This window comes from Crocodylus siamensis, chromosome 13, assembly GCF_052110815.1.
Source record: "Crocodylus siamensis isolate JL-2025a chromosome 13, ASM5211081v1, whole genome shotgun sequence".
Classification (NCBI taxonomy): domain Eukaryota; kingdom Metazoa; phylum Chordata; order Crocodylia; family Crocodylidae; genus Crocodylus; species Crocodylus siamensis.
In genome coordinates, this window is record NC_143407.1 from 6,973,417 (window position 1) to 6,994,314 (window position 20,898).

At 45.2% G+C, this 20,898-nt stretch overlaps 2 protein-coding genes across 2 annotated transcripts; both read right to left on the reverse strand.

The window, feature by feature from the left end:
* Window positions 1–486: 486 nt before the first annotated feature.
* Window positions 487–7,759, reverse strand: LOC149853794 (acidic mammalian chitinase-like). The gene is made up of 11 exons (XM_090025401.1): window positions 7,735–7,759; window positions 6,580–6,609; window positions 5,271–5,472; window positions 4,029–4,085; window positions 3,755–3,920; window positions 3,069–3,193; window positions 2,420–2,543; window positions 2,094–2,279; window positions 1,830–1,949; window positions 1,589–1,730; window positions 487–725 (listed from the first exon to the last, which is right to left on the reverse strand). The coding sequence occupies exons 1-11, from the start codon at window positions 7,757–7,759 to the stop codon at window positions 487–489; spliced, it is 1,416 nt and encodes a 471-aa protein (XP_089881527.1).
* A 5,346-nt stretch (window positions 7,760–13,105) lies between these two features.
* Window positions 13,106–20,192, reverse strand: LOC149853795 (acidic mammalian chitinase-like). Its single transcript, XM_090025261.1, has 11 exons — window positions 20,168–20,192; window positions 18,490–18,519; window positions 17,428–17,629; window positions 16,878–16,934; window positions 16,606–16,771; window positions 15,885–16,009; window positions 15,278–15,401; window positions 14,952–15,137; window positions 14,724–14,843; window positions 14,483–14,624; window positions 13,106–13,392 (listed from the first exon to the last, which is right to left on the reverse strand). Exons 1-11 carry the CDS (start codon window positions 20,190–20,192, stop codon window positions 13,106–13,108), a joined length of 1,464 nt encoding a protein of 487 aa, XP_089881387.1.
* Window positions 20,193–20,898: the final 706 nt, after the last annotated feature.

Genomic DNA, 20,898 nt, shown 5'->3' on the forward strand with positions numbered 1-20,898 from the left:
TTTATTAATGGATTGATCTGTTGACTCTTACTAGAGAGACTGTATAGAGCAGATATCATCATTAGGGTGCGATGGGTGATGCAAGGGAAACCCGAGATTATCCTGAACTCAATAACTTGGTTGATGCACTGCTTCATTCACAATTCTCCTTGAAGTCAAAGGGTAGATTGAGACTGGCTGCAGTGACTGATGTAGTTAGCGATGTTAGTCTGAAGTCAATTGCCTTTAACGACTGACTAGCATGGGATGAGGAATAGGCTATGAATAAGGGCTGTAAGTGGGGCTGGCTGGTTCAAATTACAGATGGCTTAGTGGGGGAATATGCCTGTCACTGCCCCTGCGGGCCAGAGAAATCCCAGATGAGTTAACAAACCACAGCGTGCGCAGCTACTGATTTTTGCAGATTATTTTATTTCATCTTTACTGCTTGCTCTAATCTCAGTCAGATTAGAACAGTTAATTAGTTATCTCACAATCCTGATCCACTCATGCCCAGGTGCAGCAGGAGCAGCTGGCATCAAAGATGAGACCGGCCTGGCAATGCTGGAGATAGGTTTGCCCATTCAAGCACTGGTAGAAGCTGTTCTGGTCACTTGAGTCTGGGTAAAGGCCGTTAGACCTGCCAGCGCAGAAGCCGCTGCCACCAGAGCTCCCGCTGCCACTTCCGCTGCCACTACTGGGGGCCTGAGTGACTGGAGGAAGGGGCTGAGCAGGGGCTGCGCAGCCTGAAATAAAAGCAGATAACGTCCAGGATTCGTTGGTTCACTCTTAATTGTTCTTGGTTTGGGATGATCATAAAACCATAGGGACCAGGACTGGAAGGGACCTCCATAAGTCATCTAGTCCAACCCCCAGCTCGAGGTGGGATCATCCCTGTCCAAACCATCCTATACACTCTCCACTTGTCCCTAAATGCCCCCCCTCCCAGCCCCTGGCAATCGCAGCGCCAACTATTTGTGCACAGATTGAGATCCAAGTCCTGAATTTCAGCTCCTGATTTGACGCCCCGCAAAGTTGGGCTAAGCTCAGATTCCGGTTCCTGGTCAGTCCCGTATAAAGAGGAACACACAGGCTATGGCATTTGGATCTAGACGCAGACTCATGTTCATGATCCAGACTCTTCCCAACATTTATGCAGAGGACAGATCTTTGTTTGGGTCAATCTCCAGTGGCTTTCACAGAGATTTTTTTTTTTTTTTTTTTTACTAGCGATGCCTCTGGACTCTCAAAGTCCTACACAACTACACCTGAGGCCAGTTCACCAGCAGCCACTTCATTTCCAGTCTTAGGATCTCATGTAGATCTAATAATGCCGCTTAGCTGTGCCGCTGTCAAGGTCCATGACCATCCCTTACCGATGTGCCCTGCCCCTGACCTGTGACAATTCCTGTTTTCATAAACCTACATTTTCCATCCGGCTCTGCTACAGCCCTAGATGTTCTCTTGTCTCTGTCTTGTTACTCCTGACAGTGTGGCTATTTTGGATGCACTGCACAGGTTGGAAACAGCATTTATACACTTTGCACTTTCTCTGTATCATCTAGATCTCGGGAAATGTGGTGAATTCTCTAATACTACTATCACTCACCAGAGCTCTGCAGCCCCAGACCGTTCTTCAGGGTGGTGATCAAGGGGTATCTGCCCTGGCCGCAGAAACTGCCAGTAAAGTCATCCAGGTCCAGGGTCCAAACCATAGCGCCTGCAAAGTTGTTCTGCTTCAGCCAATCAACCTGTTAGGTGCCAGGACAGAAGCCAGCATCAGTCCAGACAGTACTGTAAAATGAGCTGAAATAGCTCTGGTTAGATTGCTGTGAAGAGCCCAGACTTACCTTCATCTGAAAGCTCTTCTGGTTGTCATAGCCCAGCCACTCATTGCTGCTGTAAGCATAGGGCACGTCCTGAGGGGTGTCCCAAGCCTGGGTGGCTCCGTTCTTCAGGAAGGTGCAGATCTAAGAAAAGGGGAAGACGTGAGGTTTTAAGCAATGCCTTGTAAAGTACAGCAATTTCCAACCATTACAGTGCCTTTGATTTACTCAACAGATCTCATGTTAGAACCGTGGTTCAATGCCTGTGTGATCTGGTGGAGCACATACCTCGTAGTAAGCCAGGAAGCCGGTTTGCTTTGTGTACGGCCCAGCAGGCCCAGGTCCTGATGTTGGAGCACCAACGGCAGTGTTGGAGGGGTTGCTCAGCATGAAGGTGTGTCCGTAGGTTGGGAATCCAACAACGAGCTTCTCAGCGGGCGCACCATTGCTCTTCCAGTAGTTCATCGCGTAGTCCTGGAAAACAGCAAGTCAATAAAAGCCCCCCCAGAGATTTGTCAGCTGAAACATCAGTGCTCACCACTGTGCATTTCTCCAAGTTTTCTTCATTGTGGACTTTACTGGTCTCTGTCCCCAAGCTCTCAAGATGCACTTACCACATTGTAGTAGATGTAGCTGCCTTGGTCAGCAGGTCCTTGGTAGAGAGGGCTGTTCTCTCCAGTGTATCCTTCCCAAGAGCCATGGAAGTCATATGTCATCACATGGAAGTAGTCAAGGTACCTGTGGGGGAGCAGTGTGAATGTCCATCCCCAGTGCATTTTGAACCTCTGGCTCCCTGGGGTGACACGGGTCATGTTCCCACTTCCTGCATCCATGGCTTCTTCACCAGCTCTTTTGCATGACATTGGTGCCCCTCTTTGGGTCTTGTACATGCCAGCGATAGACTGAGATTGAAATCCAAGCCCTGAGGAATGCTTAAAGGCAGGTGGTAATGCATGGATCAAGTATCTAACCCTTCAGACGAAGTGCATAGACAAGACCGTGGACAACCCAATGACTTCCAGTGTCTGGATGGCGATCCTTGTGTTGCTGTCTCCCTTATAATTCATGTATTTTTTGAACTAGACTGTGCCTATCACACACAAGGCAGAATTCTGCCTCCTACTAGTCACAATGCTTATAAAAACAGGTAGAATTCTGGCCGACATACCTGTGGTAAGGGAGTGCTATGCTTTGGGTTTGCTATCGGAGATGAGAAGTGGCCAGCTTTTCTAAAAGCACACCATGGGAAAGCACGGTACTCACTGGCCCAGCTCAGCAATCTGGTAGCCACCCTGAATGTTGGAAAGCCCTCCAGCAACAGCAGCGGTGATCAGGAGTCTTGGTTTGTTAACTTGCTTGGCTTCCTGCTCGAAGGCTTCCAGTATTTCCTAAGGAAAGGCAAGGAAACATTTAGCTGCTGGAAGCCCCCGGACTGAGACTCCCGCACCCTGACTCAGGCAGCCCAGACTCCCTTCCCCCATCTCCAGTTCACATACTTGAGGATCTGCACAACCTTTCCAACCAAAAGAAAGCTGTCTGCATACAGGGAGATGAGATGGAGTGGGGAGAACTCAGGACATTTGACTGCCCACAGGAGGGAGTTTTTTATCCCTCCACTGAAGAGGCTCCTCACTGAAGACTGTACCAAAATTATGCTGGTCAGTGCTTTCAGCTATCTTAGGTTGAGCATCCTGTATTTTGGGCCAGCCAGCATACATACTGGCTGGGGATATGATGTCGTATCACAGTGAATTATGCTGCCCTGAAATTGGGGCAATACCTTTCCCTCTGGTACTCGCATCTGAAATCAGCAGAGTTCTTTGACTCCAGATTATTTCTGATCTAGCCAGCAAAGGGTTTCTTGCTTGCTGTGGGTGATCTGGTTGGCCATTCCCGATGATTGTCCAGCTAGTAGCAGTCCCTCAGCAAACATCTAGTTTCCTCAATACCTTAATCAGCACGGTGAAGAGTTGCTTGTCCTGAGCTGGGCTCCCTCTGGCGCCGGGGTATTCCCAGTCAATGTCCAGCCCATCAAATTCATACTGGCGCAGGAATTTGATAGCGGAGTTAATGAAGGTCTGGCGGTTGGCAGAACTGGCCACCATGGCTGAGAATCTAGGGAAGCAGGGGAGACGGGAGTCAGGGGAAGGAGCTGCTGGTTGTTGCCTGCAGTCGCAGCCGTAGGGGGACGCAGCCGGGGCAAGGGGGTGGCTTGGGGCTTACTTTGCTGTTCCAAAATTCCAGCCTCCAATGGAGAGGAGGGTCTTCAGGTTGGAGTTCCTAGAAAGGAAGGGCAAAGCATGGTGTGACATTTATATGGTGGTATAGTTTTTTGGCTGTTACAAATTGAAAGGGTTTCTTTGGATAGGTTTTTTTTCTGGCAGAAAAAGCGTTAATGGCTGAATTGCAGAGGGGTTGAGTGTAGCCTGGAAAACTGCATGGTCCTGAGACCTCTGGCTCTTTCTATAGTAGGGGGAGTTGGAAGGAGATGGATGCCACAGAACTGAAGGGTGCACATGCCCATGTGCGTCTGCATGTGTGAGTGCCTGCCAGACTGCTGGATCCAGGGGAGCCTGCCGGTCTGAAGCCCCAAAAATGGAGACAGAGAGTCTGCCACATGGGGACTGCGGCAGAGAAGCCCAGAGCAGTGGGGCAGAGGTAACCTGCTGGGGGAAGCAGAGAAGCCGAGACCTCTGGGGAAGAGGAGGAGCTCACTGCAGAGATGGTGAGGACTGTTGCCTGCCACTGGAACTAGCTGTGGACTGTAAAGTAAGCCCTAGCCAGGGGTGAGAGTGAAGAGTGCTAGGAGATGGTGTGTTTTACATCTTTATGTTATATTCTGTCTTTCCCAGTTCTGTTGCTGTGTTTTCCCTAATTATTCAAGTGTGGGTTTATTTTATTCCTAAATTTAGTGTCCTGTAACTGGGCATCTTATCTTACATGGAGTTTGTACCTTCATGGCGTTGGATGACGTGGGGGCCCATCACACATGGGCCTCAGAGTTAATAGCTTCATAGATTGTAAGGCCAGAAGGGACCTTGGGAGATCATCGGGTCCAGCCCCCTGGACCAAGCAGGAAAGATAACTGGGGGTCAGGTGACCCCAGCAAGGTGACTGTCTAGTTTCCTCTTGAAGATGTATCAGCTTCTTTTGCATCTCATTGGATGGACCAACATAAATGCCTACCATTGTGCTGCCCTTGAAAACATGACTTACTACCCTCTTTACACTCTTCCCTGGTTATGTGGCATGAGGGACAAGGCAAGACTAGCTCATTTGAGTGCATGGTGGATCAGTACTGGTGCCCTGATGTACTCTCTTCTTTTCTGCCTCTATCTCCAACCTCCTGATGGAGACAATGCCCCTGGTAGACAGTATTACTATGTACAGAAGAGCTGGTTTTTTTGTGACTTAGTAACTTGCAAGAAGCAGGATATTGGATTCCCCTTTACTTTAGATACCTACTGGTTTTTCAGGCCGTTGAAGGATTGGTAAAGGGTCACGTCATTCCACTCGATGGTTGTGATCTCGTTGTTGGTCATTCCAGCAAAGGCATAGAGCAGGTGAGTACATAGGCATGGGTCAATGTCCTTTGGGAAGTATTTCCCTAGGCCTTGTCTGTATTGGCCCCAGTTGGAGAAATAACATGAAAGCACATAGGCAGAGCCTGCAGGGAAGAGCAGGAGGGAAGTTTGATGTGAAAATCCAGATAAAATAATAGCCTCTATCTCTTTAAAAACCTGGTATGCATTCCCCTACCTTTACTCAAGAGGGAATAAATACCAGTTGGACTCAAGCACTTGATTTTCATGGTCCTGTTTTTTTGGACTCAGAGATAATGCTCATGACCTGGGTTGTATGACAAATTCACTAAACTAATATGGACATGGTTTAGAGGAGCTGGTACTATCTGACTGGTGCAATGTTTCTTTATGTTCCAAGAAATCCCTAATAGTTTAACGTGGGTGTTTCATCCATTGTGGGCACATCTACATGTGCCCTAGGACACTGTTGTTACTGCACCATCATTTAGAAACCTTTTGGAAGTACTAAAAGATGGCGTAGGAACAGCCCGTGCTGCACCGTGCCACCAGCGCACGGCGATTTCTAGCCACTTCATTGCTGCAACGATGCGCTATACTGAGGGAGTGCGTTGCTATCACAGTTTTTGCCCGCAGACGCTATGTCGCCATAGCGTGTTGTTATGGTGACATAGCGTCACGTGTAGGTGCGCCTAGTGAGCTGGCAATCCAAGGAAATGTTTTCTTTCATTTTTCTTCTACTTTTTTACTTTATTAAATGTTTGACTTGAGACACCTGTTGCATAAACTAAGACTCGTGCTTTACAATTTATTCGTCTCTTCTACATGTCTAAGAGTCAGAAAATACAATCTATATTTCTTTCCAAATGGTAGATTACTTGTGTTGGTTCTGCTGTACAATACAGAAACGACTGAAGCCATCAGAGATTTTTAAAAGCCCTTTCTAGTTTGTCAGTGATACTCATTTCTTGGATTACTTTATCTTGAACTTGCTTAGGAGGAAAATATTCAGTATTCTAGGGCCTTATGAAAAGCATATTACTTTTCTGGGGTTTTAGTACCAATTTTGCTTACCAGAAATACTTTACCTCTAAAAACAGCATGGAGCCAATTGAAAAGTGTTTCCCTTTAGAAAGGCCTGTCTGTCTATGTAATCGTATTATAAGTTCTCTAAAAGAATGAACGAAAATATTATTATTAAATGAGATTTGTATTTGAATAGGAGCACATACCTATTTGTGCATTCAACAGGAACACCAGACCTTTAGAGAGAAAGAGAATAATTAGATCATTAAACCTGGAAATATGCAACTCTCTAGTGTTGCCAACTCGCACAATATCTCGTGCACGGTAGAATACCATGGTAGCGAGTGTATTCATTCTTTTTTTATGGCAAATGCAGCTTTTGTGTCATCATGTCCTGCTACTGTATTTTACAATTTAGCAATCACCGGACATGCACCGAGACTGCTACTTTAATGATGATAGGATTCTTGGGGCCAATATCCCTGTCTTCAAAAACAATAATTCTTATTTTGTCTGGTTTTTTTAGATTTACAAGAATCAAGGACATTTATATAAGGCTCCTCGCCCTCTAATAATAATATGCTAACCATTCCTTCTAAATGTCTGCCGATTAATGAATAAAAGACATGTAGCAGGGGTGTTGGTTGTAGCCGTGTTGGTCTAAGGACACAGGCAGGCAGGGTTCTTTGGGTAGATGTGGTTTCTTTTATTAGACCAACTAAATAGTTGGAAAACCGTTCTTTGCAAGCTTTCAGGCACAAACGCCCTTCTTCAGGCATTGGGAGACTCTGCTGCTGCTCTGAGCTCTCCAAGGTAGACAAGAAGCTAGAGTAACTCTTTACATGCATACTTGCTGGGATCCTTTGACCCCAGCTGATTTCCGGCCCCTGGGGCAGGGGGGCTGGACTCGATGATTTCCCGAGGTCCCTTCCAGCCCTAATGTCTGCGAAATCTATGACATTTTGAAAGAAGTTATACTAAGATTAGCTGATTTAAAGTAGTAGTAAAAAAAATGAAGTTCTGGGGCAGTAAAAATGATGTGTGGATTTGCGCGCAATTTGGCATAGCACCATCCTTGAAAAATAATACAAAATCCGAGGATTTCAAAATGTCACGTTTTTCAAATTGTCTTTTCAGACTGATCTTCTGCCTTTGAAATTGAACAAGTTTTAAATCACAAACACCTGAAAACAAAATGAAATATTTTGGTGGGATGCACCAAAAACTATTTTTTTATTTCAAGTCACCCCAAAATAATTTTGGTTAGATATTTTTGGCTTTGGCCTCTAAACTAAAGAAATCCGTTTTCCACCCAGCACTGTTCAGAAACCAGTATAAGAAAGTTGCAGAGCTGAACTTACCGGTGAGAAGGATCAGCTTTGCCATCTTTGTCCGTGTGCTGATCCAGTGCTTCCTCTTTCTGATTTTTATACCTTATGCTTCCCTTGCTTGCGTGTTTTTTTCCATATCACAAAGGACATGTGAAGATTGCAGTATTTGATGAAGATAAGCAGCATATAACACACTAAAAATACATGCGGGTACAATGGACCTGCTTAAGAACCCAGGTCAAAGAAAACAGTGCTATTAATCTTTCTATCTTAAAGGTGTAGCTGGACCACAGGTAGAAATAGGTTGTAACGATAGTGTCATTTGGGAAGTTGGTTCTGCTGATAGGTTTAGTGTTATGTTATAGATTGCAGAGTAACGTATGTGTTTGCTATATAAACTGCTCCTTGTGATGCTATGTGTACAGTGGTGGCAAATGCATTAGGTAATGGGCTTCGACAAGTATTTGGTCACCTTTGTGAAGGGAGCTTGTTTTGATTCAAAGAGGAAACCTGGATAGGAATGTTACTGGCAGGACTTTGGCTAAATAGGTGGTAGAGACGTGAGTTTCCATAACCATGTGCATATCTTGGAATTGTATGATGCTTTTCTATTGAAGCCTAGAACGAAGAAGGACTCACAGGACAAGAGCAAACGGTCCTCCCACAGGATTATCAAACCTTGGGGAAGCCTGGGCTTGACTGTCACAAGACTACAGTAAAGAAGACCTTTTTCAAGTTGATCTAAGATTTGCTGTCAGTAATCAGAGCCATAAAATGGTATTCCAGCTCAGTGAAGGCCAGTGTGAGGAGTGAAGTGGCTAAGTGCATTTGAGGATCCAAGACCTGGGGTCTCTTTCTCTGCTCAGTTGGACTGCGCAAGGCCAGAATAACTTCGCAAGGGAGCAGCCCTCCTGCCAAACTGGTGGAAAGCCTAGATGAATGAGGTCTTGCTATCCAGACCTAGGATTTGTCTTTAGGCTAAACATGCCAGAAAGTCTTGTTTTGAAATGCAAATCTTGTCTTGTTCCTGAGCCTGCTTTGGATGTGGCAGGGCAAAGTAGAAGTGAATGGTATGCCATTCTGCCAACATGGTTCAGTGTTATTTTTGAAAGCCAGCCACTAGCAATGAGAGGGGACCATTCAGGGAAGGCATTAACGAGAAAGGAACATGATGATGGTGCTATGCATATGTTCCTTCCTCATCACACATGTGCAGGTCCCTAGACATTGCAGCCTGCTCCTAGACAGGATGAAGTCGCCTCACAGCAGATAAATCAGAAACTGAAGCGCTCAGTCATTGGTCTTGCTGTTCCAAGCAGCCAGAGTGCATTTTTTCATGTGAAACTTTCCCTGGAAAATGCTCATTTTGAAGGACTGAACACCATGTGAATCCAGGTAGAATTGGTCAGCTTATTGCGTCTAAGAAAACCTGAAAAAATCCCCAGAAAATGTTTTTAAAATTTCATGTTGATGCATTTCACAATGGTGTGGATGTTTTATGTTGTAAGACTGTGGGGGGGGCCGGGGTTTATGAAAAGGAGTCTAAATGTGATATAAATATGGTTAGAAAGTGTTGAAAATGAAAAGCTTAATCGGAGAGTGAATTTTGTTCTTCAGCTTTTTGTTTCAGTGGGAAAATTCCAATTTTTCTTTTTGGTTGCCGTGAAGCATGGATTATTTGCAGAGCTCTAATCGGACATATGAGGTACTACTGATATTTGTGAAAATGATGGTGGAAAAATATAGTCTGGGAACCCTGAAGCTCTATGGCAAGAAACATTTTATAGTTTTTGTTAGAAGGAAGAGAAGAAGAATTACCACCAGGTAACCTAGACTATGTCCATGAGACCCTGAGGACCAAATACCAAGGTCATTTCAAAGTAGCTTGTATCTCATACCACTCAAGAGTAGATTAATATGACCTAGGTCATCCTCTGGAATTATTTTTATATAGTGGATGAGATATGGCAGAGCATTAAAGAAAACAGAGCTGTCTGGAAAAAAATTTCCATCATGTTCCTCGGGTGATATGATAACAAAAGCAGTGCAAAGGACATTGGAAAATCTCAGCCTGAATGACCTTAGTTGTTTCATAGAGGTACTTTCATATTGTTGTTGAGAAGATTGCAGTGGAGAAGTCAAGGTAGCCAGTCTGTGTGCTATTGCTTTTGCTATAAAAAGGATTAGAAATGAGTAGGGTTGGCCCCCCATAATGGGGTTCACTAGTGCAGAGCGGAAATGAGCCAGTGGTTGAATCTCCAGATCCAAATGAAGATCTCTGCTGCCCCATCCAAGAAGGAGACACTAATATTATCAGTTTTGGCAAGTTTCCCCCGTTTCGCCCATAGGCTATAATGGGGAAGGTCAAAACAGCCTATAACCTTGTCATTTCTGGCCAGATTTAGATAAAACTTGCAGAAATGATAGCCCCTTCTAAGGGCATAGAGTGTGCCATGTCTCAAGAAGATTGGTGCAGGGGTTCAGGGGGAACTGGCAAGCTTTGTGGCCTGAGCAGGGGCTACCGCCCCTGCAGTTTACACCCTGCTGAGCCTTAACACACAGTGTCACCCATGGCACGAGTTTTGCCTGTCAGCAGCTTGAGGTACAGTTCTCCCCAAACCCCTGCACCTATCACCTTGAAACTTGTCAGGCTTTGTGGCCACAGCATGGGCCACCACCCCTGCAGTTTTGACCCCACTGTGGCTCAACACATACACATGACAAAAGTTTTGCTTTCAGGATTTTGGGGTGCAGTTTCTCTGAACCCCCTTCATCTATCTTCTTGAAATTTGGCACACTTTATGCCCTCAGTAGAGGCTATCATTTCCACAAGTTTTGTCCAAATCTGGCCAGAAACTACAAAGTTATAGCCTGTTTTGACCTTCCCCATTATATCTTATGGGTGAAACGTCGAAATGTTTCGAGGGGACGAAATGGAGCAGACGTTTCGACTTGAAACACGAGTCAAAACGAAACACTGTTCTCTCAAAATGTCAAAAGGGAACGCTTCCGTTTCGCACAGCCCTACTGTCCAGCTGTTCATCCGCTGTCACCCCTAAGTCTTTTTCAGCATGCTGCTTCTTGGAGTAATCCCTCCCCTGGGACATCTGGCCGGCACTCTTTGTTTCTGGACACTTTACCCTGGGAAACATACTTGCTTGTGACCAGTTCATCAAGCAGTCTACATCAGTGGTCTGTCTTGCTTGTTACCACTCTCCTAGTTTTTGTGTTGTCTACAAACTTTATCAGTAAGGGTTGTATACTTTCTTCCAGACCCTTGCTTCAAATAGTAAGTAGCAGAACCCAGGGCTGGATTAACCCTTTAGCGGGCCCTAGGCAAACAAACTCGTGGGCCCCCAGCTGAAGATGAAACCTTTATATTACTTTTTTTCCCACTCAATAATTATAACATGTAAAATATGCACAACTTTGTCACTTAGGGCCCAGGGCATGTACCTTGTTTGCCTATGTGTTAATTCATCCCTGGCTGAATTCGTCCCAATCACTGTGGGACCCCACTACAGGCTTGGCTACTCCATGATGGTTCCCCTTGCCAAGACCAATTGGATGTAAAGCCACTTAATGCACGATGGAGTGATTTTCTATCATTCCAGTTTCTTAATCAAAATGTCACATGCTACCAGTATTACTGCTTTACAGAGATCTTAAAGGTTTAGCATCAACACTATGAACTTACCAACTAAACATGTTATCTCATTAACAAAACACTTGAACTTGAGCTCTGGACCTGAATTTTGTGGGTCCCATCTCTGTTGGTTTGTAAGCTCTTCAAGGCAAGAGCGAAGAGCATGTTCCTCAGCCTAATCCTAAGTGGAATGAATCTGTGCATCTCCACTAAAGTCAGTGGGGTTATGACCACTCATACTTAGCTAAGGCTCTACCACATGGTGGTCTGTAAGTAATAAAGCAAAATCAGCTGGTGACTTTACCAGATTCATTTGTTTCCCCATCAATTAACTCTCCCAATACCAACACCTATCTTCCAGCTGGTAGAGAGATGAGTCGCCATAGCCACGTGCATATACTGGGATTGGATGATGCTTTTCTAATGAAGCCTAGAATGAAGAGGAACTCATAGGGCAAAAGCAAATGGTCCCCTCACAGGATTATCAAACCTTGGGGGAGCCTGGGCGTGACTGTCACAAGACAACAGTAAAAAAAAACCAAACCCTTTTCAAATTGATCTCAGATTTGCTTTCAGTTTTCAAGACCACCTGCAACCTTAGCTCTGGTAGGAAACCCATGTAAAGCAAATTCAAAGACAGGCTTTCCCGTTGAGTTCTTTGGAGCAAGAAAACTGAGTTTAGTTTCTCTGGGCTCCGCTGTCACATGCGACAGTGTTGTTCATATCAAGACTGTGATGTCTTGCCATATTACAGCATACCAGCAGGAGAACAAGGTGATTTAATGCCAGCTGCGTTAGGACGATAGCCTGAGTCTTAAGAGACCCAGGTTCTGTCCCCCGCTCTACTGTGGATTGCTATGAGATACCAGACATGTCACTTAGGGCCAGAAAGTCCTAGGTAGGACTTAGGTACAGTTTAGGTGCTTACGTCACAAAATGAGCTCTGCTGGCCCTGAAAAGTTTCCCAGACACTAGAACTTCAGTTTCTGTATATATGTACCCAACAATCACCATAGTTGTGATAATATCTATGAGGAGGCTATTCCTCAGTGCTATGACTTGGGACATGGTAGCGCTGTTTAAAATCAACTCCTTGGACTACTGACAATCATTCATCAGTGTAAAGAAACTGCTTCTGTATCACTGCAGACTGCTATTGTTCACAGGCTCCCAAAGAGAAGTCTGCCTAGGTCAGTAGTTGTGCTTCTGGCAAGTGGTGGGTCGTAGAGACCCAACTAGAGAATGACTGAACAGTGGGGCTCATCGCCAAGAGATATGGATGCACATGCTGGTGACTGGAAAGAGCTGCACTCTGGGGACTGGAAAAGGAGTGGCCACACATCCAGAGGCCACCATAGACTTTTAAGCCCGTTATGCTGTGCTCAGGGGCAGGGAAGCCAGTGGGATTAGTCACTAAATTGACAAGATCCCCAAATTGCCTAGTAATACTTAATTGGGCTTGGGTTTAGGTTCCAGGTCTCTTGGGAAATCTCACTCTTGAATTAGGCTGTGGAATCCAAATCCCCCTCGAGCCTGAAGCTACTCATGTTCAGTGGTTAAATCCAGGTCTACCCTTTTCCAAGTGTAACCTCAACCAAAGCACACAGCACAGTGGCAGAAGGGAGCAATGAAACCCAGATGAATAAGCAGACCACATAGTAAACAGCTACTGATTTTGCTAAATGCTTTATTTTACTTGCTATTTACTCTAATCTCAGTCAGATTGGACTGGTTACTCTGCTATCCCTGCTCTGTTCATGGCCAGTTGCAGCAGGAGCAGCTGGTATCAAAGACGAGACCGGCGCTGCAGCTCTCTTGGAAGGTTTCCCCATTCACGCAGTTGTAGAATTTGTTCTTGTTGGTGGGGTCTGGGTAGAGGCCGCTGGCTTTGCTGGCACAGAAGCCACTGCCTCCAGAGCCACTGCCTGGGTTTCCACCAGAGCTGCCACTGCCACTACCGCTGCCGCTGCCACTGCCGCTGCCACTGCCGGTACTGGGAGGCTTGGTGACTGGAGGAAGGGGCTGAGCTGGAGGCTTGCAGGCTGAAAGAAAAGGAGACATGGTTTAACCTTAGTTGGGCCTTGTTTGTGCTCAGTTCAAGAGAGTTCGTGTGTGTGCCTAACTGGCTATCTGCCTAACTTCCCACAGACCTATCTGTGCATACATGGATAACCAAGCCCCTGATTTTAATTCCTAAACTTCAGATCTAGGTTTCTGATTCTTGGAATCATATATAAATAGGGTAGATGGGGTGCAGGAGGGAATCTAGTCCAACGCCCTGTTCAGGACAGGTTCTTCGCTGTTTAGTAGGAAGATCCGGCATAATGATGAATCCAAGCTATGGTGTTCAGCTCTGGATCCTGTGTCAGGTCCTAAGCATCCATAAGCTTATTCAAAGCCAGGTGTTTGCCTCTGGCTGGGCTGTAGCTAAGGTTTCCACAGGGAGTTTTTAACATCCATGCTCTGATGTTCAACTCAGCCTGAGTGCTCTTTAGCATACATCTCAGTGCTGATCTGCAATGACTCCAGTCCTAAATCCCCACCCACATGACACTATTATAACCTTTTAGCCCTGTGGGAGGACAAACTCCTTGTATGCTAATCTCAGCTCTTTCAAACCCAGCATTTTTCTGCCAGTTCGTCTGTGTCCTCAACTGCACCATGTTCTATGCGCCGATCCCTTGCCCCCACACAGTTCAGCTGGGGTGTCTCAACCTTGACTCAGCTCTGTGGGTTCCCATCTAATCCTAATTATGTTGAACTACAAAATGTTCTTAATTTTTTGACAATATCTCATAAAAAATGAAAAATGTGTGACCTGATACTTAACTGAATTTGAACTGAGCTGTGTCTCAGAGGATGAAAAGTTTTTTGGAGTGATTCTGTCATGCCATGTAAAGCCTGACTTTATATCTAAGTGTCTGACATTTGCACAGAAAAGCTGGATAGAAGGGCTCTAAAATAAAGAGCTCTGGATGCTCCCTGATCTAACTTACTACTCTTGAGTATGTGGTAGTCATGGGTCCCATTGTATCAGATTGAGAAGAACATTTATACGCCTCTTCTTGCCCTTCATTTCTTATCTAGATCTTGGGAGAGGCTGTGAATCCTGTAATTCCTGGAGCTACTCACTAGAGCTCTGCAGTCCCAGACCGGTCTTCAGGGTGGTGATCAAGGGGTATTTGCCCTCGCCGCAGAAAGTGCCAGTGAAGTCATCCAGGTCGAGGGACCAAACCGCAGCACCTCCAAACCCGCCCTTCTTCAGCCAATCAATCTGTTAGGTGCCAGGACAGAAGCCAACATGAGTCCAGACGGTACTGTAAAATGAGCTGAAATAGCTGTGGTTAGGTCACTGCAGAGATTCCAGACTTACCTTGATCTGAAAGCTCTTCTGGTTGTCATAGCCCAACCACTCATCACCCTTGTAAGCGTAGGGCACATCCTGAGGGGTGTACCAAACCTGGGTGGCTCCGTTCTTCAAGAAGGTGCAGATCTAAGAAAAGGGCAAGGCATGAGGATTTAAGATGTGACAAGTAAAGCAATCAGATCTCCTGTGAGGTCTCTGTGGGTGTTCGCGGTTCGTTGTTGATGGAGCACACACCTCATAGTAAGCCAGGAAGCCAGACTGTCTTGTGTACGGTCCAGCAGGCCCAGGTCCATTTATTGGGGCACCAACAGCGGTGTCGGAGGCGTCTCTCAGCATGAAGGTGTGTCCGTAGGTTGGGAATCCAACAAGGAGCTTCTCAGCAGGCGCACCATTGCTCTTCCAGTAGTTCATCGCATAGTCCTGGAAAACAACACGTGAGTCCAGACCTCTGCAGAGATTTGTCCAACGACACACCAGAGCTCACTCCTCTGTATGTCTTCAGGGCTGCCTCATTGCAGCCTCTTTTGGTCCAAGTCCCCAAGCTCTCAAGATGCACTTACCACATTGAAGTAGACGTAGCTGCCTTTGTCAGCTGGTCCTTTGTAGAGAGGGCTGTTCTCTCCAGTGAACCCCTCCCAAGAGCCATGGAAGTCATATGTCATCACATGGAAGAAGTCAAGGTATCTGTTGGGGAGCAGCGTGAATATCAATCTCCAATGGTTTTTAACCCTTGGAACAGCTTATTGTCCCTTTAGTCCTGGCTCTACGGGGTAATACAGGTCATACTCCCATTTCCTGCTTTCTGGAGTCCTGCGTGCACGTATTCCTCACCAAGATTCCCGCATAACAACTTTGTCCTCCTCTGGGCTTTGGACACCCCTGCACTGGGTTGAGATTTAAACCCTAGTTCTGGGGAATGCGACAACCAGGTGGTAGAGCACAGATCTAGGGAAAGTGCGCTGACAAAACCAGGGGCTAGATCTGTCCCATCTCGCATCAGAGATGCACTCTTGCCTTCTACTAGATGACAGTGTTATAAAACCAGGTCGAATTCTGGCCTATGGGCCCATGCTGGGGAGATGCTATGCACCTGGTATTTGTTGTTAATGGAGAAAAGTGCCCAGTCTTACTAGAAGGCAGATGACACTGCTATGTGAAAGTACTCACTTGCCCAGCTCAGCAATTTGGTAGCCAGCCTCGATGTTGGAAAGCCCTGCAGCAACAGCAGCGGTGACCAGGAGTCTTGGTTTATTAACTTTCTTGGCTTCTTCCTCAAAGGCTTCCAGCAATTCCTAAGGAAAGGCAAGGAAACACTTAGCTGTTGGAAACCCCCGGACGGAGACTCCCGCACCCTGACCTTTCTAAATAGAGGGGGCTCAGGCAGCCCAGACTCCCTTCCCCCATCTCCGGTTCACATACTTGAGGACCTGCACAACCTTTCCAACCAAAAGAAAGCTGTCTGCATACAGGGAGATGAGATGGAGTGGGGAGAACTCAGGACATTTGACAGCCCACGGGAGGAAGCTTTTTATCCCTCCACTGAAGAGGCTCCTCACTGAAGACTGTACCAAAATTATGCTGGTCAGTGCTTTCAGCTATCTTAGGTTGAGCATCCTGTATTTTGGGCCAGCCAGCATACATATTGGCTGGGCAAACGTTGTGTCACAGTGAATTATGCTGCCCTGAAATTGAGGCAATACCTTTCCCTCTGGTACTCGCATGAAAAAGAGGTAGGTCTCTTATCTGAAATCAGCAGATTTCTTTGACTCCAGATTATTTCTGATCTAGCCAGCAAAGGGTTTCTTGCCTGCTGTGGGTGATCTGATTGGCCATTCCAAGTGATCTTCCAACTGGTGACCCCTCAGCAAATACTTAGTTTCCTCAATACCTGAACCAGCACGGTGAAGAGCTCCTTGTCCACAGAAGGGCTGCCTCTGGAGCCGGGGTATTCCCAGTCAATGTCCAGCCCATCAAATTCATACTGGCGCAGGAAATTGATAACGGAGTTAATGAAGGTCTGGCGGTTGGCAGAACTGGCCACCATGGCTGTGAATCTAGGGAAGCAGGGGAGACGGGAGTCAGGGGAAGGAGCTGCTGGTTGTTGCCTGCAGTCGCAGCCGTAGGGGGACGTGCCGGGGGAAGGGGGTGGTTTGGGCTTACGGTGCTGTTCCAAAATTCCAGCCTCCAATGGAGAGGAGGGTCTTCAGCTCGGAGTTCCTGGAAAAGAAGGGCAAAGCATGAGTTTCAGAGCAAAATAAATATATCAGAGCCCCTTCTGCATCTCACTGGATGGACCGATACAAATGACTACCATCATGTGGCACTTAAAATGCAGTGCCTGTACTACCCGCCTTGGACTATATTCCCCTTGTTTTGTGGCACGAGGGCAAAGCTAGCTGTAATTTTAAGGGCATAGTCGCTCTGTGCAGGTAACCGGATGTACTCTCGTCTTCACTGTCTGCCCCTTCCTGCTTCTCATGGAGAAAAGCTCTTGCTCTAGATTTGCACGCTGTGTTTGCCAGGAAGGTGCAGAGAGATGTATTGTGCACAGTGCTTTCGCCTTGGCTCACTATGGTACAGGAGAACTGTTACAAGAGATGAACTCCAGTGATCAGTAGGAGGGTAGTATGTACAGGAGAGCTGCTTTTTAAAATTTTTAACTTGTAGTTGGAAGCAGGACAATGGATTCCCCTCTGTTCTAGATACCTACTGGTTTTTCAGGTCATTGAAAGATTTGTACAGGGTCACGTCATTCCACTCGATGGTTGCAATCTCATTGTTGGTCATTCCAGCAAAGGCATAGAGCAGGTGAGTACACAGGCATGGGTCAATGTCCTTTGGGAAGTATTTCCCTGGGCTAGGTCTATATTGGCCCCAGTTGGTGAAATAGCATGAAAGCACATAGGCAGAGCCTGCAGGGAAGAGCAGGAGGGAAGTTTGACTTGAACATCCAAACAAAATGAAGTCCCTACCTCTTTAAACGCCCAGTGCGGGGTTCCCATAACTGCATTCAGTGGAGGCATTGATAAATGCTAGTATACGATTTTCTTATCCTTACTGATATGATTTCCTCAGCAACTGATTTTGTTGTATTCCAAGATAAATCCAGTGGGGTGGATTGGATAAGAATTTATTGAAGTAAAGTGGACCATCCTGGGAGCAATGATTTAAACTGACCAGTGGACTATACATTTGTGGCTTAAGAAGTGTCTAACAGGCTAAACCAAGTGTGTCTGTCATCAGAACATAACCATACTAGGTCAGACCAATCTATCCCAGTATTTGGTCTCTGACAGTGGCAAAAAGAGGATGCTATAGAGGGGAGAGCATTGAACTGGATATCCCTAGAGCAGGGGCAGACAATTATTTCAGGTGGAGGGTCAGCTTTCTGAGTTTTGGCAAGCTGTCAAAGGCAAGCCAGGGGCAGAGGCAGATAACTTTTAATTTTCTAAATTTTTTAGGGGCCCCGTGGGCTGGGTAGAATGACCTGGCAGGCCACATCTGATTTTGCCCACCCCTGCTCTAGAGTGATCTATCCTCTATTTAGTATCCTCCATTATTGGTTTAAAATACCAAAGGAAACATCTCCAACCATTCTGTTCAATAGCCCTTTCTAGATCTGCCTGTCCATCCATTTATGTAATACAATCTTTTATTATCTAAACACAGTATGTAAATGTATAGAGTAAAATAATGCACATATGTTACTACAGTCGCCGTTTCCCAAGGGTGAACAAGAATAACAGATTTTTATCTGAATAAAAACACATACCTATCTGTGCATTCAGCAGCAGGACCAAACCTAGGACGGAAAAAAGAATAATAAGATGGTTATTCCTAGAAACATGCACCTTTGAGTGCGTTCGGCGCAGCTGGTACAGCATCCTCTGTCCTCTGTTGCCACGAATGTTTGACTACTGTAATGGGGAGGAAGTCATCTTGTCTTTGACTGAATGACTTCTTGTGAATGCTCAGCTCACTCTGCAGTAATTTACAGTTCAGCATTGCTGCCTTAATTAACACAAAATCTTTTTGGCAGGTATCCCAGCTATCAAGAATATAATGATTAATATGGTGTTAATTTATTCATATTTAAACTAATAAAATAAATGTATGCACAGTTGTAAATACCTTAACTCACTGCTAATATGCGCCCCCTCCCTCTAATATCTAGAACATTGATATATAATATCTGAATATTTCTAATTTTTTGCCCAAAGCTCAACCTAAACTATCTCCCCAATAAGGGTGGAGCTGGCAAGGAAAGTGCTCTGAGAATCAGTGGATCTTGCTCTTAGACCCGAGGCCAAGGCTTGAACTCAAATTTGGGCCATGGCTATGTTACAAATGGCCATTGTCACAGCTCTGGCCAGCAGCATAAAGAGGTAGGACCCTTGTCCAGCAGAGCTGATTCAGGCAAACCAGCAAGACTGGGTTGTGCACAAGCAATGTTTGTGACAGTGCAAAGTGCAATTTTGCTGGTTCCAGCTGCATCCATGTTGAGTGCGTTGCAAGCCCAATCTGCCAGTATTACTACACCAAGAAAGCAGTCTAGACATAGCCTTGTTGTCTACGCAAAAGGCATTGCAATAGCTAGATGCAGTCTTGCACTTGCAGCTTGGGAACCCTGAACAATTTAGAAAGCAAGCCAGCGTTTTCAGAGGCCTGCTGTGAGCGGCACAGCTTCGCATACCATCTCTCCTGTATTCTCCCTCCCTCCCTCACTGTACATGTGTGTGTTTGGGTGCTTGTCTCTAAGAGTTTCATGCTTTCTTTCTCTCCCTCTCCTCTGCTATTTCTGAAAGGAGTAAAATACATTAATTATATTCAACATTAACTGCGAAAGCATTTAAGACTCAATCTTAAGGCAAACGTTTGTGTGTAAAAAAAGTAATAAAACACAGCTTTCCTTAATGTTTCAAAGTGTTCTGCTCTATTTAACCCACATGTAACCATGTTCCTGAAACTAGTGACTATTATTTACAAGGACATTACAATACTTGGTGTCTTAAATTTTGAAAGAGGTTACAAAAGGAATAGGTGAATTTTTCTCTCTCTGAAACTAACGTATTCATCAAAAAAGAAATTCTGGGACAGCAGAACTATTTTGAAATGGATAAAGAAATTTAGATGAAAAAAAAGATATTTATTTCAAGTTTTCAGTCCAACATGAAGTTTCAGTTCTGAACTGAGCTACTGGTAACAATAATATTAACAAAAATGCTTAAGTGAAAATGACATTTTTTGTCAAACAGAACATTTCACTCGGCCCAAATTAATGTTTGCTGTGTTTTTCATTTTGTCATAAGGAACTGCATTTTCAGTTGGGGTCAGCCTAAAAAAAAATATGTTTAATTAATTTTTTTGGTTTGCCCACCAAACTGAAAGATCAGCTGTTCAAAGGCCACTGGTCACAGATCAAGATAGCAAAGTTTCAGAGCGGGACTTACCTGTGAGAAGGATCAACTTTGCCATCTTTGCCTATGTACTGATCCAATGCTGCCTCTCGCTGCTTTTTATACTGCACGTTTCTCTCTGCTTCATGCAATTCCTCTATCACGAAGGATAAAGGAAGATTGTGGTATTTGATGAAGATAAGAACATATTGAAAAATAGATGCTGATATAGTGGACCCAGTTAAGAATTTGAATCTAGAAAAATAGCTTTATCAAACTTTCTATTTTGAAGGCACTGTTAGATATCAGTGGAAGATTATAGTAACGCTGTTCTTGGCATGTTGGTTACAGTGATAAATATAATAGTATATTGTAGATTAAAAGTTACGTGTGTGTATCTGTTGTTCTTGCACTGTGATTTGCCACATTACAAGGGTGGCAGAGAGCGTATTATATAACATGTTTATGTAAGGTTTCTTGTCACCATTGTAAAGGCCGTTACCTCTAGATCAAGGTGGACGCAACTCTAAGAAGTCTACTGACAGAAATGTGCTTAATTGGGACGATCAGGATTAGCCTTGCTTAGCAAAGGCAGTGATCGAGAGTAAAGTGCCTACACGTTTTTGAGGATCCAGGTTTTACAGCCCGATGCTCTTCTTGCTCAGATTACAGGAATCCAAAATAACTTCACTGAAGGCAGGGCAGCTCCCTTGCAAACCTTAACAGGGGAACAGACATTGAAAAATAATGCTATGGATGTGGGGGAACTTGCCAGTATGGTCCAG